This window comes from Dicentrarchus labrax, unplaced genomic scaffold, assembly GCF_905237075.1.
Source record: "Dicentrarchus labrax unplaced genomic scaffold, dlabrax2021, whole genome shotgun sequence".
NCBI lineage: Eukaryota > Metazoa > Chordata > Actinopteri > Moronidae > Dicentrarchus > Dicentrarchus labrax.
The window spans coordinates 16343102-16359458 of NW_026136718.1; the positions used below are offsets into that span (position 1 = coordinate 16343102).

Sequence of the window (16357 nt, forward strand, 5' to 3'; positions counted from 1 at the left end):
TAAGTTTTGAGGTATTGGTACTTTACCTGAGAGCTTCCATTTTGTTCAGCTTTATACTTTTACTGCTCTGTACTTTAGAAGAAAATTCATTGGAGCTTTTTTATCCCCCAGCAGTTCTTTAGTGTCCCCAAGATGCAAAATACAGCAACATTTCAAGAGATAAATAAGTGTAAATATTTCACATTTCACAGTAGTAAATACAGTGTGGTATCACAAAAACTGGACGTCTTTAAATTTTTTTGTGAGGCGTTCCATTTTGTTTGTTTTACATTACATTTATTTATCAGGTGGGCTTTGGTGTCTCCCTCACAGACATTTTAAAAAGTGTACAGGAGGAACCAGAGATTTGCCTTTTTTACAGCAGACATTTTGACTTATCAAAGGAAAAGCACAGGTGTTACTAATGACATCAACAATGGCTCTGTTCTGTTCAAGTGTCCCAGTAAGTCATGACAGAGTAACAGTGAGCCAGTATGAACACTACCAAGACACTGAAACTGAAGCAGCTAAATGGAATTCAGCCGCCATCAATTTTATTGACACCTGTGTTTATCCTGCTGTGAAATAATAATAATAATAAAATATTGAGTATCAAGCATTTTAGCCTGGGAACAATTAAAAAATCTAGTTTTGAATACTTAGTAGCTATGAAAATAAATAAAGAAGTAGTATTAGTAGTTAGTAGTATTATTTCATTAGGAAACAATGACTCAAAATGTTTAGTAGGACCACATTTACCTGACAAATCCCATTTACAGTCAAACCATAGCAAGTCATGTCCACATTAAAAGACCAGGGACCGAGTATGTTTACATGTGCAAGAGTATCCTGGTTATGATTATTATCCCAGCTATGTTTTGGGCATTTTAACACAATATCTTGGTTTCAGAAACCTCACCAAGATCCAGTTTTGAGAAACCTGGATATGCTAGAATGATGTAATGTAATGATGATCAACAAGCTGAAATCAAGGGAAAGTCTGACAGTGTGAATGTAAAGAAACTCATTCAGACAGCGGAGTGAGAATATTTTGACCTGTTTTTGATGGGAAGGCACCTGTGATGTATTTGTGTGTGTGTGTGTGTGTGTGTGTGTGTGTGTGTGTGTGTGTGTGTGTGTGTGTGTGTGTGTGTGTGTGTGTGTTTGCCGTTTAAACAATTCTTCCAGAGGACTCCTCCATCTCTCCCCCTTACCTCTCTCATCACTCCCCCTTTTCATCTTTCTCTCACCATCATTCTTCTCGCTGGCTCTCTCTTCTTTTACCTCTCCACTCCTTTCTCTCTCCTGTAAAAGCAATACTATGTCAGTTGCTTTGGCCAGCTCTTAATGCCACTCTTTACCCCCAACCCCCCGCCCACATCCCCCCACCTTTCCCCCCCATCTTCTTGTTACGCTGCAGCACCCCCACACCCACCCTGAGCAGAGAGGCTGGGAACCCAACAGTAAGCAGAAATCCCTCCGCTGCTGAAACACTCACATCAGAGGCTCATTCTCTGCTGTCCAGGACTGTGTGTGTGTGTGTGTGTGTGTGTGTGTGTGTGTGTGTGTGTGTGTGTGTGTGTGTGTGTGTGTGTGTGTGTGTGTGTGTGTGTGTGTGTGTGTGTGTGTGTGTGTGTGTGTGTGACTCCCAGGCTCAGCTCTAAAGCTTTATGTGTAGTTTAAGGTGATGAACAAGCTCTTCTTCTATCCACCAACACAAAGGACCTGAGCTTTCAGACTTAACATAAGCCAACAAACAGCAAAGAGTCTGGTTTACACTCACGTACATGAAAACCACTGGAGAACTGCACTGAAGACTAATGCTTTTAATATAGCAAATATATTATCATCACTACAGTATTTGTCATGGTTTCCTCGGGGTCATGAACCCTCTTCCTTTGCTTACCTGTCATCTATCCGATATGTGCCGTAAGATAATTATTGAGTAGAAGAGGCCGCAGTTTCACATTAAAACGGCATCGAGCTCACAACCTTGAGGGTGTCATTGAGATTGCCTCTGTTTGACTCCAGTCCTTCTTTAAGTCTCACTCAGTCATTCTGTGGATCATTGTTCACTGCCGGCTGGATGGAGTCGTTTGGGGAGAAAAATGTCCTGTCTTGATGCTGCAAGATTGACTTTCGGGCCACAACAAATCCTATCTATTTTGCATGTTAATTTATTCCCTTTAGCTTCAGACGAAGAAAAAAACTGTTTCCTTCAGGAAGTTTGTAATAAAAGCCTTGCGATCAATGATAATGGCATTTGTGCTTGTGTTTGTCATCTTCGCAAAAGCAACAGTGGTGGAGTTTCCACAGATTTATTTGTATACTAGTGCTGTAAGTGGCGTGTAAATTATCCTAACTGTCTGTGTGGCTTTTTATCTTTGTAAGGCAGTACTATTAGAGCCTATCCATTATTGCCCATAGCCCAGCCAATCAATGCTTAAATAAAAATCAGCTCAATTTGTAGCGTTTTATGCAAACGTGCAAACTCCAACCAGGCTGACTCTTTGCTTTTTGTTTTTATAATGTAACAGGAATAGCTAAAACACAAAGGAATCGATAACACTTAAGTTTGGGTTAGGTTGGCCTGCTCTCAGACAAGTGCTGCACGTTGCTGCATACAAATGAGTTTCATACAGATGTACGCTGTGGTGTAATTTCATTATAATTCTATGCATAGTTAGCCAACACCATAGTTACAGCGAATAAATCCACTGTAACCTGAGAGGTTTTAGAAGCACAGCAACTGCAAAGGCTGAGCAGTCACACACACACACACACACACACACACACACACACACACACACACACACACACATACCTCCTCATGTCCTCAATATTGTTTATAGAGGAGAGAGAAATGAGGAATGATATGCAACAAAGTATCGCTGTGGTTCATAGTCAGCACTCCACCAGTGGTAGTTTTTCTAAAGGCTGATTCAGATTCTTGCAGCCATGGTAGCGGTGAGACTTTTTGGGATGGCAATGTCGATCTGTTGAATGGTCAGTTGGTCCACCACCACCAGACTGAATATCTTAACAACTATTTGATGGATTACAATGAAATCTAAGTATAGATATTCATGTTCCCCTCAGGATGAATTGTACTTACTTTGGTGATGCATCAACTTTTCATCCAGCACCATCCGCAGGTTTAATATGTCCAATATTTTGGTTTATGATTAAAAACATTAAAAAACTATTCACATTTCCATTAGCCTCATCTGTAGTTTGTGTTGAATGCTAATAATGAATGTTAGCATGCTAACATGCTAAACTAAGATGGTGAACATGATAAACTACGCCTGCTAACATCAGCATATTAGTATAGAGACGCTAGCCTGTCTGTAGACTCTTGTTTAGACTCAATATTATCTAAACTGTTTTTGAATTAAAAACAAATATTAGGAGTTATGAAGTTTAAAGTAGAATCCCTCTACTTGAATGACAAAACCGTACGAGCGGGTGAGGAGGGCTCTGAAAAGCCTTTAGGCCATCAATAATGGAGATAAAAATGACAGAAAACATCTTTGGTTGCTTGTCAAAAGATGTCCCCGAGGTGTGGGGCTGCGTTAGGGAAATGGGACTCATGACCCCAGTGGTTAAAAATATTGTGTACAGCCCTGCATATAGTCTACTTACCAGCTTGACATATTGGCATACAAGCTAACTGCCTGCATATGGGCCATATTCCCTCTTTGCCTGACCACAAAGCATATTTACCCATGTTTCACAAAGCACTCTACAATTAGTTAACAGCACAGGGATTAAGGATAGATTTGACGGTGCAGCTCTGCAATCTGCTGCTGTGTCTCTTTAGCACTGAGAGGATCAGTGAATCCAGCCGGGCATCTGTTTCTCCACTTGTTTTATTTTTTTCTCTCTTGTCTTTCCTTCTCTATTTCTTCTCTCTCTTCATGTATCTTTCTTATCACCCCCACCCGGAGAGCGAGAGAGGAAAGCAGCATCAATCACTGTTAACTGACTGACCACTGTCCGTTGGTGGTACTAAATGGATCTCCACAATTGAATAGAGGCCTAAGTGTGTGGTAAATGCTCTCAATGGGTAAATGAATTTGCGGGTTAACTCGCTCTAAGAGCGTTTAGATAAGGCAAAATAATAAAAACACCTACAGCAGATATTTTTCTTTTGATATATTGAAAACAAAGTTCAGCTGAAAATCTTAACTCCCACATTCATCACTACAGGCCTGGTCTGTTAAAGAGAAATGTACTCGAGGGTAACCCAAAGACAATTCAGCTTTATTTTCCTCATATAGATTTGACTGTACACGGTTCATACCATTACACAGAAGGCATAAATGAATAAATTCAGTGCTCTCTTTTACATCTTTTTCAAAGACACATGGCAATAATAAATAGCGCTCATGAAACAAGACGATCAACACGTTTTCAAACTGTACAAAATTTACAACAATTAAGATGCAAACTTCTGAGGCAACAAAGACTCAACAAAACTGTAGTGGTAAAGTGTTTGTGTATGATTTTCACTTAACATTTTAGATCATAGCCTGCAAATTACACTGTAAATATTGTGTACATATTAGGTACCAATAAAACTCTTACTGGATATCTACTGGTATGCACAAGGGAAGGCTTTTTTAATTCCCTAATACATATTAAATAATTATAGGGTACTTACAGGGAACCAACAGACTTAGCCTTATAGCTTGGTCATGAAAAACTAATGTTTTGTTCCCCAGCAGCAAAAATTATCTACTACACTTCATATTGTAAACTGTTGTTATTTCCCAAAGTATATTATAATTTTTTTAAATAAAAAACAGTATAAATTAAGTAGTAATTTAACTTAAACACAAGCCCCCTTATACCCTAAAATCTTATCTTCTTTCCATGTACATCCATATTAATCCCAGTATAGTTACACAGTAAGTATTTAATTAAAACCATGTATTTACTAGATAATTATGCTGTAGTTTTCAGGCTGTAATCTAAAGTGTTACCCAGTTTTCTTAATGGTGTCACTTTCTGTTTGTTGATTTGCTTTCTGGCTCTTAGATAGGATGCTCTGGTAAAAAAAAGGACGTGGCAATTTTTTTGAAAAAGTTGACCATGTAGATGTGATTCGATTTCTTTTCTTCAATTGACAAAACAGGAGTAAGGGTAAGGGTGCGTTTTTAAGCCAAACCTTCCCTTATATCAAAATAGCCACTGGTTTTGACATGCTCAACAGGTCAGATGAAACTATGAGTTGCTCTTGCGGCTCAAAAGAAATTAGCATTTCAAGAGAAACAGGGGCGGTTCTGTTAGTGAATCTTTCTCAGTTGTCATGGGGGCTTTAAGATGTAGCTGACATGGCCTGAACTGTAAGAAACATATCAGTCCAGCAAATCATGCCAGCACTGAAGCTACAGTAGAGTATCAGCCCTGATAGTGGGGGGCTCTGTGGTAATCCCTCTGGCATGGAGGCCAGGCAGGGGGAGAACAGACTGACAACACATCTGGGGGTCAGTAAGTAGGTTGATAGCAGGCAAAGCTAGAGCTCTGCTTGACTGAGTAGATTACCAAGAGAAGCCTGGATCAGACTGCGGATACAGAAGAAGCCAACACAAAGCACATTTTTATCTGTGTTCCTGCTAATACTTGTTGGTGTTTTGAATGTCAAATGAATGTTTTTTGTATTCGTATGTAACCATTTAATTTGCTCAATAATATCTGCAAAGGAATCTGCATGTCTTATACATTGGATATCTCCTTGTCTTACATCTGTGCATTCAAAAAAATAAATCAATAATTTAGACGTGTGATATATTACTAGAATGGTTAGAGTTGAGATTTCTCCAGACTTCTAAACTTCTTGACTGTCCTCCAACACATAAGCTTTGATGCCTGGTGAGTCTGGAAACGGATAATTTAATACTGACAGATGTCCGCTCTCAGACAGCTTTTACACAGACAAGAACAAGTCAAGCACCTATAAATATATAGAAGAGAGACCTGCCGTGTAGCAAACAGTGTTCGCCCTCACTCAAACAGAGGAGACATCAGTTTCTACGGACAGACGGACGGACGGACAGACAGACCAACGGCCATCTACTTCCTAATAACTTGTAAGCTTCAGCAATACATTAAAAAAAACATCAGCATGGTTCAAAATTCACACTTGTGCCACTGTTCTTGTAAATTTCTCTCCCAATGAAACACTGTGTTTTTGCCTTGTGCATATGTCTCTCCTCTTTTTCTCTCATCCTCTCTCTGCATTCGTGTCCATATGTGTAGAAAAAGAAGAGGAGAGTAAAGTGCATCGCCAATGTGAAGGCTTTGATATGGCCAGACAGCAGTCCTACTTATTATCAATGAAGAAGCATGCAGTTGCCTCCTGGGTCTCATAGGGACTTTGATCTAGATTGTAGCCCTATTGTTGTAGCTGTTGGACAGGGATGGTTTATTTTGGGGGGGGGGCGGCGAGACAATATCACCTCCCCTGTGAGCAAAATCCATCGACTTATTGGAAATCCAGCCTCATTTTCAGAGTGACAGAACAAAATAAAGTCAGGTGATAACAAAAATTGGATGATACAGTGTTGAGATTGAACATTCAGCGGCGTGGAGGTGTTCTTCACTGCTTTTATCCGGACTGCACGTCTTGACCCGGTTGTTACCTCGCCGTTATGACTGCAGAGGGACTGAGAGTCACACTTCTTGTCATCCTTCTCCTCTTCACCCAAAATCACAAAACATACCAGTCTTGGAGGGTGATAGAAAGAAATGTAAAAAGCCTCATAAGTCTGTTTTGTCATATCCCCACAGTGAACTTCTACTGCGTTCGAGATTCAAAACTGGGAATGGTCCATCTCGTCCAGCCACGAGGCAGGACTGGTGGGGAAGTCAGGGTATCCTGTACTGCTGCCTGTGGAGAGGTCTGAGGTCGGGCCCCCTGCCATGGCCCTCAGGGCCTGGCCCACTCCTCCTGGCCCGCCCTGCACCACCAGACTGTCCATGTTGAAGCCCAGGTTGTTGAGGAGAGGGGTGTGGCCGGGCAGGGAGGTGATGGAGGAGGGCGACTGAGGGAGACCGTAGGGGCTTCCTGCTCGGATGTCGTGGTAGGGTTGTCCTGCTGCATCTACAGAGAAGCCACCGTTCAGCACTGCGCTGTTGGTCACGTCACCGACACTCCCATAAAGCCCGTTGGTGTGGCCGAGATCTGACAGGACCTGGTCATCTGTGGGGGAGATACCACCACTTAGCATGAGGAGTGTAAAAACTTTGACATATCAACGGTGCTGTCAACTGCAAGAGCATTATATAGTTATTATATTTCAATACCGTTAAGTGCTTTTATGAGTGAGATTTATTGTGACAACATTATGTGGATTTCACGAAGGTACAGTAAGTGGACCACTGAAGTGTTTGATAAGCTTTTGAGTTTTGTTGGGGAGAAATGATGTGCTTTATGTTCTTCTCTAACAAAGGAGGTCTGTATGTGTGCAATTACTGCAGCACAAAATATTTGTTTCCATCTCAATCCCTCCCCCGGGTGGCTTCAATAACAACAAAGCCCCAGAGCACTCTCTCTTTCTAATTGACTAAAAGCCTTGCATGCTTTATGGAGTTTCTGTCACCATGTTTTCATTTCTCATAAAAATGGCCTTCTTTTTAAAAGTGGCTTGAAGACTTTTATGACTACCCAAAACGGGGTTTGCGAACATTAAATAACATGGGGATGTCTAAAATGTCGTTTGCATCCCACTAAGGACCCTCTCTCTTTTCCAATAAGCTCCATCATGACGACAAACTGAGGCAGGAGGATGCGTCAGCCGCCACAGGGAGGTGTGAGGACAATGTTAAATGAGAATGCCGTTTTGGATTTGCCTGACACCGTGCACCGAACAACACAAGAAAACATATGAAATGCCACAAAGAAACATTCATTTGCTGCTGCACTCAGAACCGTGTCATTTAGCAACTTGTAGGGTCCCTTAATCCCATTACCACGACAGCATGACTGACAATTCCCTTTCAGGGATCTCTCTCTTAAGCAATAATAGATATATACTCGGGTGAAGTTATCCACACAAGACGTACCTCTGAAGCTCAGTTCACTGTCACTGAGTCCTGCGTCATCGGCTGAGCTTTCCTTCTCCACTTTAGTTCCCCCTCGGCTGCGTTTGACACTTTTATAAAACTGAGTCCAGCGATGTCGACCTGCATCTTTCTTCAGACGTTTTTCCTTTGCTCGCCGGTTCTGGAACCACACCTGACAGAGATAACGATAATTGTCTTTAATTGAAAATAAACATTAATATTGTAATTATTCAAAACAATTAAATACCACTAATAATCATCATCATCATAAATTATATATTTTCTCAGTTTAATTTCACCTATTCAGTGTTTTCATGATATTTCAAATCTTAAACTCTTCAAACGTTTCTGCTTGACTCAAAATAGTTCATACACACTGGAATACATAGTACATGTAAAGCACAACCAACCTGGTCTAAATTAATAGACTCTCATCATAATAAACTAAAAAAAACAAAATGTTCAAAATGGTTTTGCAAATAAATTCCGTTTGAAATTAAACCAACAGAAAAAACAAGAACATTGTATTAAGAAATATTAAAGCACAGCATAAAGTGGCCACAAAAGAGGCTCCTTACATTAATATAAGTATATTCATACCTCTTAAGAGTTGTTTGTATTGTGTCTTTTAAATGAAATACATTTGTCTTAGCTCTTCAGGAAGGTTGTTTGAAATCCTGACAATACCCTGATAATAAAGGCCCGATTGCTTGTTTTACATTTGTGATATAAATTAGGATTAATTATTAAAAATAGCAGCTACTTTAAAGATGCTCAAATCAGGGTGATGTGGGGAGAAACTGAGCTGCTGCATTTTGTACAGGCTGGAGATAACTGAGAGCCTTTTGCAGGAATATGGACACCTGGATGAAAAAAGACCTCTACCTGCACTACTCTCATGTCCAGCCCCGTCTCCGAGGACAGCTGCTCTCTGACGTGGCGTGCCGGCTTCGGCGAGTTTTTGTAGGCACTTTTGAGGGTCTCTAGCTGCTTGGCCGTGATGGTGGTCCTCGGTCGCTTGGTCCCCGCTTCTGAATCATCTGAAAACATCATTACAAGTGTGAGTGACTTCTTCTTACATTTGTCACGTTGCCTTAACAGGCAGTGAACCTCAGCCTTTGCGTGCGAGTACATGTGTGTTAAATGAAGTGAATGGTCATGTATGGAAGTGTATTATTGTCCTTGTGCATCTGTCCCACTCCCACAGCAGAGGACATAAATCTACCCAGCCGGAGTGCCAGAGGAACGGAGTTATTGGGGCCGCACCATATAAGAGCATTGCTTCACTTTACATAATCAATCAGAGATGCATGGAAATCTCAGAAGAGAGGGAGGGAGAGAGACAGCATCCACACCCAGACGACAAACAACCTAGATCCACAGTCAGTAGTCATTTCACTGCATTATACAGGCTACACAGCTTGATCACATCCTCCACTATAATATTTTGATGTAGTTAAATCAGGCCAGAGCCCGCCACATAACCTGTGTCTGACTGTATGGACAAAAAACAAACAAACAGTTGAAACAAATCATTTTAAGTAAAGTTTCAACCTGTATTTTTCTTTTCAAGTGATTGGATTTTAGCTGAGTATCGGCTAATGCATAATATCTCGGATGCAAGCAGACCTACCGTTCTGTTTTGCAGTCTCATAATCCACCTTGCACACCAGCCTCCCATCCTCCATGAGGTAAAACTCGTCCCCAGTGGCCAGTTGTCGGCTGCACATGATGCAGGCAAAGCAGTGCAGGTGATACACAAAGTCCTGCGCCTTCCTCACAACCTGCGTCGGAGGGATCCCCTGTTGGCATGATGCACATTTTGTTCCAAAACGCCTGCGGGAAAACAAGAAGCAGAGAGCTGCCGTTAGGAAAGGGTAGCAGCAGGGTAGACTGACACCCTTCTCCCATTTATACCCACTTTACAGGCTGATGGAGATAGTGGGACCAACCCAGATTAAAATTTCACATGCTAGACAGCTATTTCTTCAACTGCAGCCAAGAGTGATGGCACAGTGTCTGTATTAATAGAAGCTCCAGCTGTTGTAGAAGGAAAAATCAGCACTGGAATGCATTTCTGTTAACGATAGACCTGTCCGCAGGCTGATGGATGGAGAGGATCAATGCACTGTGTGGTGTGTGTGTGTGTGTGTGTGTGTGTGTGTGTGTGTGTGTGTGTGTACGTGTTTGCATGTTTATGTGTTTGCAGATGAAGTACTGAGAGCTAAGGAAGAGGAGGAGGAGGAGGAGGAGGAAGAAGAAAAGGAAAAAGAGGAAGAGGAGGAGGGGTGCTCACAGTAAACACACCCTGAGGAGAACCAATAAAACACTGACTCAGGAGAGGCTTTAAATCACACAACCAACCCACAGAAATAAAAAGAGCAAGGTGAAGCCTCCAAATCACCACTGGGAAGCACAGGCCACTGGAATCTGTGTGTCTACACATGTGTGTTTCTGTGTTTGTGCTCGTGTGTGTTCTCCAGTCACACGTGTCCCTCAACCACTGTTTGAACATGCAAACGTCCCCCTGTTGTCCCCTGGGTCGGCTAACACAGTTAGCTCTCTGTGAGACTCCAGAGCTCTTTAGGTCTCATTCAAGCTTTGAGCATTAAAATCTTTCAAACATGATTTAGTAAAAAGCCCGGATATGCTGATCCTTCTTTGGATAAAAGTCAAACTCAATTTTCTTCTGTAATGCCTCAGAAATCCAATCGGAAGAAAGAAAAGAAAAAAAGGGGCAAAAAGATAGAAACAAAAAAAATGTTGTTTTTTTGTGTTTGTTTTTAATTCTTTTGTTTTCTCACATGATGTCAGCTGGATGAAACAGCCAGTAAAATGTGAATAGTGACATCCATTTGTAACAGGAGGGCACAAAATTAGCACCATTTACCAGCCAAATGTTGGTAAAATGTGCAACCAGCTCCTAGATTTTCTTTACTCACCAGACCAAAAAAAAAAAAAAAATTGGTAAAAAAAATGTGACCATTCACCAAACGCTAAAAAGTAAATTTTACACTTTGGTGATCGGTGTTTAATACAAAATCATATTAATAACCACACAAAAAGGATAATTAATGATCATCAAACATGATACATTTACTAGCTCTCTGTGTGGATGTTTTGGTTCAGAAATAAATTGATAAACCCTTCCTGTAAAAATAACAGATGTTGACTAAATTGATTCTTTTTCATAATAATAAAGAATGAATTTCCAAAAAATAAAAGGCAACCGTAAATGAATCCTAAACAATAAGATATAAAGCTAATACATTAATGGAAACCTCTAGGCAATAAAGCTAACAGTTTGCTAAATGCTAGCACTGAAAAATACTAGCAACATTAGGACACCAGATAGAGTATAAAACAGTATTTAGGTTGCTTTGTAAATATCAAATATACACATATTTCAGTTTGAATCCGTCGCTTTTCCTCTTAAAACACCCCGATCAGAAGTTAAATTAAACAGTTTTTATGCAGAAAAGCATGGGCAACTGAAAAAAAAAAATTACATAACTCAATCACTGAGACAAAAAGCACTAAGAAAAGCACACTGACTTGAAGAAATCCTCCTTGCAGTAGACGCTTCCTGCCCGGGAGAAACATTTGTCCGCCAGCGGAGTCTGACAGTCGGCGCACTTGAGGCACTTGGAGTGCCAGTGTCTGTCCAGCACCTTCAGGATGAACTTGTCCAGGATGTGCTGACTACAGCCGGCACACTGAGGGATCTCTGTGGGACAGAACACAGCACAGGGTCACACACAAGTCAGGGAAGGAAACTCTGGGATGCACAGAAATGTCAGGCCAGCGTTCATTTATTGTCAGCGGTAAAATAAAGATAATCTCATATATGATTAAAGCGGTAAGGAGGATTCATTTAAATCTGAACTTTGCACATAAAAGCAGGAGGTTTTCCTTTTTAAGCTCAGTATCGAAAAGCACAATATCTCAGATCACAGGATTCACATTCAGCATTTTCAGTTGCTATTATATTATATCCATTCTGGTATTTAATGATAAAGGATCCTGATTAGAAATATTTTGTATCAGTCTAATCTTTAAATCGATTAACCCTGCGATATATATTTTATCTCTAATTTCTATTTTAGAGTTTTTAGTTTATTTTTGACCCACTTTTGTCTCGGTGCTCTTAAAAAAACAATTTTATGGTTAAATTAATTTTATTTTATTAACCTTGTTAAACAGTAAAAACAGAAGATACCATGTTAAATAAAGCAATTGTCTCTCTGCTTTTGTTTTGTGAATTTGTCCGTCACTGTCCAAGGTGCTGACCTCGGCTGTTTCCCAGCAGTGCAGAGGTTCTCTACTCTCTGTACAATCATATCTATTTCTTTAGATGTTTTCCAGGAGTTATGGTGGCATCAGTAAGGTGGCTGCTGGGTGTAAATCAGGGTCGAGACGAGATTAAATTTCATTTTTTGTGGTAGTGAGAAACAAAAGCTGGGAGGCAGCAGCAGCCCACGTGTGAACATTCATAAACAGGGATCATACAGTGTTTAACCTTCCGATTGCCTAATATTACCAAAGTCTGCAGCGGCATCCATAAACTGCAGATTTCAAAAAGTTAAATTAAATTCATGAATCAATGAGAAAATCAAATGTTCATCCAGTTTAAATTAATTAAAAAACTGGACCTTTAATAAACAACCAAATTCCTTAATTTAGTCTATTTATATAACGCTAACACCAACATGTAGGCCTACAGGTTTATTTTCTAGCATTTCATCATAATTAAATGTATCCTTTTCGTCATATATAACAGAAACTAATCCGTGATTGATGAAAAGAGCTCCTCCTAAAAAAACAACAACACTGACGATTCCTTTTGCATTTTAATCTTCCTCATTTATTCTGCAAACAGCAGTGCGATTTTATTTTCTTTGGCGGCTTCTCTTACTCAAACATCCACATGATATCCGATAATGAAAAATCAATATCGAGGAGAAGTGGACAGAGCAAACCCCAGTATAAACACACACGCGCACACACACACACACACACACACACACACACACACACACACACACACACACACACACACACACACACACACACAGCAAGCTGCGGCTGTTCTCGGCCGTGAAATCATCTTACAATAACCGTCTAAAGCTCAAGATGCCTTATGCTTAATCTCATCACATACAGTCCACAAAACACAAAGCTCCCGGGTTGTGCAACATGGAGGTCAAGGCCGCATGCACACAAACACACATTGTATAGGTTTTTAAAAAAAAATATATTTATCATTTGTAATACATTAGTGCTTTTTGGGGGGATTATATTTGTTTTAATTTGAAGCAGCGGTGACTAAAATGTACCAATTAACTACTTATTATTATTATTATTATTATTATTATTATTATTATTATAATTATTATAAACCACTGCTACCATTATAAAGCAATGCACACAATAAAGACAGAGCAACATTCCTGCACAGACGCAAACAGGATTACAGGTTGGACTGGCCTTGTTTCACCTGAACATGTGAGTGAATTCGTACAGGGTGTGATATAAAGAATTATTTAAAAAGATTGAGATTGAATCTGAATCTGCACCTGGGTTTTTTTCTATATCTAAATAAGAGGCATTTTAAATATCTGGAGATAAAGTGGTGGTTGGATGAAGCTGCGCGAAGAGAAGTGGTGCTGAAAGGAAAGCAGCACGATCTTGGCAACGAGGGAGAGTCCACAGTCTAGCTTCAGTGTGTGTGTGTGTGTGTGTGTGTGTGTGTGTGTGTGTGTGTGTGTGTGTGTGTGTGTGTGTGTGTGTGTGTGTGTGTGTGTGTGTGTGTGTGTGTGTGTGTGTGAGAGAGAGAGAGAGAGAGTAAACCTCGTGTATTCAGGAGGGCTTCATATCTTGGTATCTGTTGCCACCACTCTCCACTCTTCACTACATTCAGCCTCATCACCTCTTTCATTTCACACAGGAAGAGCAACACATTTTGCTTTAACAGGTTTTTTTTTAATATAAGAAGAAGTGCAGTCTGGCAGCCTCTCAAACTTTCAATTGTCAAATGATTTGTGGTAATTAAACGTGAAGTAAACACTTTATATCCCAGACTAATAGCCTGCAGGTTAAGGTTTGGGTGTAATTGGCCTGAGTCAGCAGAGCACTCTGTCCACGATATAAAACATTATTTAGATAAATTCGCTGTTGCTTTTATTCCTGGAATAATCCAGGTTTTAAATCCAGGATGAATGCTGGTGCTGCAGGGGGCTGAGTGGCAGGATCTTTATCCAATCTTTTAATCTGCCTCGATTTATAAAATTAAAGAGCATAAGCCGACCACATATAGTCTCTTTTTACTTTAGTCAGGTTTAAATACTTTGCATATCACACATAATTATTAGTCCTATTTTACTTTATTTTGGTTTGCAGTTGGATTACACTAAACAGGCGACAGTAAAATGAAAATAAACCTAATATTATTTTATATATTTTAGTTATTTGGAACCCAATTGAATGTGAGATTTTAGCCCAAATATTTAGAGCTAGGAACAAAAGGTTTAATTATCAGTGTTTTGAAACCAAATAGCAGTCTAGTAATTATATAACTGTGTTATCCCATTTTGTTGTGGATTATTTTTGTTTTGGAGGTAGCCTATTAAATTTAGTCCATCTGTACATTTGACTAACTCGCCTATAAATAATTAGGTCAGAGCAGAGATGTATCTCATTGCACTTCTATCTCGATTGCACGCTCAGATTATAAACGGCCTGGCACAGATTAACACGCAGGGACGAACAGATGTAAAGTAATTCTCGCCTTTGATGCTGTAAGGTAAAAAATACCATACGGTGCTGTAAAATAAAATGTATAATGAGCCTAAACGAACTAATTGTAAAACATATTAAAAAACTGATATCTAGGCATTGCTTCAGAGACAAAATCCCCCCCAAAATCAAGCGTATCAGGCATTTATTTGACCCAGTAATGAGTGTCAATCAAAGTCAGTGTGTATTTGTCTGATGGGTGATGACAACTGCGTCTGATCTCTTGACCATGCAGGCTCGTTTACAAATTAACAGCTGCCTGTGAGGACTCACTGTAAACCCAGCAACCTGACGGAGGATGCAGCAAAGTTTGAGGCCGAACTGGACAATTAAATCCTGTTGCTTTAAATAACAGAAATTATTATGCTTTCTTATTTTTTATGTTCAAAGGATGCGATGAATAACCAAAGTGCCATCCTTTGCACTAGTCAAAGTGTTGCAGCCTATCGCAGAATAGAGCCTGTAGCCCTGTGGAGGCTGCAGAGATTAATTGGACATGCGGGGATGCTCACTGCTTTGGCCGGTAATCAGTGTTATTTAAAGCTTCTTTATGCTCGTTGAAATATTTGCAGCATGACACATCACCGGCCTGTACGTGACAACCTAAGACTGAGAGCTTCAGCCTCCTCTCCTCATCCTCCTCGGCCGAGTTACTGTACCCCAAACCCCCCGCTCCCTACAGCAGCACAGGTTGCACCCGACCAACCGGTGTCCACACTGATCATCGACAGAAGGAGCAAAAAAAAGGAGCGTAAAATATATCTTACGTTGCAGTGGCACTCCGAGAATCTCCGGTAAACTCTTTACAGGACTCTCTGTCGGTAGGACCGCCGCACTTTGCATCATCGTGATCCAAACCGGGAGACAAACGCACGCACATACACCCGCAACACGGTGGGCGCACTCCCCCGTCCTGTCTCGTGGAGAAAAAAAAGTATGATGGTGCTGATGTTGAGGCCTCTCTCCTCCTCTCTGCAGGGTGAGCTCCCTCGCCGTCCCGTCAAGCCTCTATCCCTGTTACGTCTCTCTATTCCCGGGGACGATGTCCGTGCCGTGCCGTGCTGGGCTGTTTTGGAGTGAATCAGACAGGCTGCTCAGTCCATTCAGCGCTGCAGGGGCGGTGGGGCCTGACGTCACCGCGGCAGAGGCTCACCGGGGGCCAATGGGAGCGCAGGAAGAGGAGGCCCCCGAGGGCGGAAAGCATCCTCCATAGGTGTACAAGCGAGGAGGAGAAAGGAGAGGAGGAGGAGGAGGAGGAGGAGGAGAGCGTCTAACATGGTATATGAAAATGTCTCCGGAGAGGCGGGACTGTGTTCCTGTGGAGACCATAAATAGCTCACTGCAGTGGCTCCCGGAGGGGCCCCGGGCCAGCAGGGCTCCTTCAGGAGAGGAAGAGTAGGAGGGGGCGCCCCAATGCAGCCAGTGATCAGTTAACATTTCACTTTTTTTATAATTTACAAAGAAAGGATAAGAGATTTAATTGTAGATTGTAATTTTTGTATCTTTAAACTAC

General features: G+C 40.9%; 1 protein-coding gene across 1 annotated transcript; it reads right to left on the reverse strand.

The window, feature by feature from the left end:
* Positions 1-4224: 4224 nt before the first annotated feature.
* lhx4 (LIM homeobox 4) lies at positions 4225-15950 on the reverse strand. Its single transcript, XM_051377484.1, has 6 exons — positions 15612-15950; positions 11605-11776; positions 9683-9885; positions 8935-9089; positions 8050-8221; positions 4225-7186 (listed from the first exon to the last, which is right to left on the reverse strand). Exons 1-6 carry the CDS (start codon positions 15688-15690, stop codon positions 6798-6800), a joined length of 1170 nt encoding a protein of 389 aa, XP_051233444.1. The 5' UTR covers positions 15691-15950; the 3' UTR covers positions 4225-6797.
* Positions 15951-16357: the final 407 nt, after the last annotated feature.

What these genes read in the sequence shown, in the direction of transcription:
- lhx4 (XM_051377484.1), bottom strand. Translation starts at nt 15,690, where the DNA reads ATGATGCAAAGTGCGGCGGTCCTACCGACAGAGAGTCCTGTAAAGAGT. An exon ending in TCTCGGAGTGCCACTGCAAC is followed by an intron (nt 11,777 to 15,611) that starts GTAAGATATATT and finishes TCTGTCCCACAG; the next exon opens with AGATCCCTCAGTGTGCCGGC. An exon ending in TGCAAGGAGGATTTCTTCAA is followed by an intron (nt 9,886 to 11,604) that starts GTCAGTGTGCTT and finishes GTTTTCCCGCAG; the next exon opens with GCGTTTTGGAACAAAATGTG.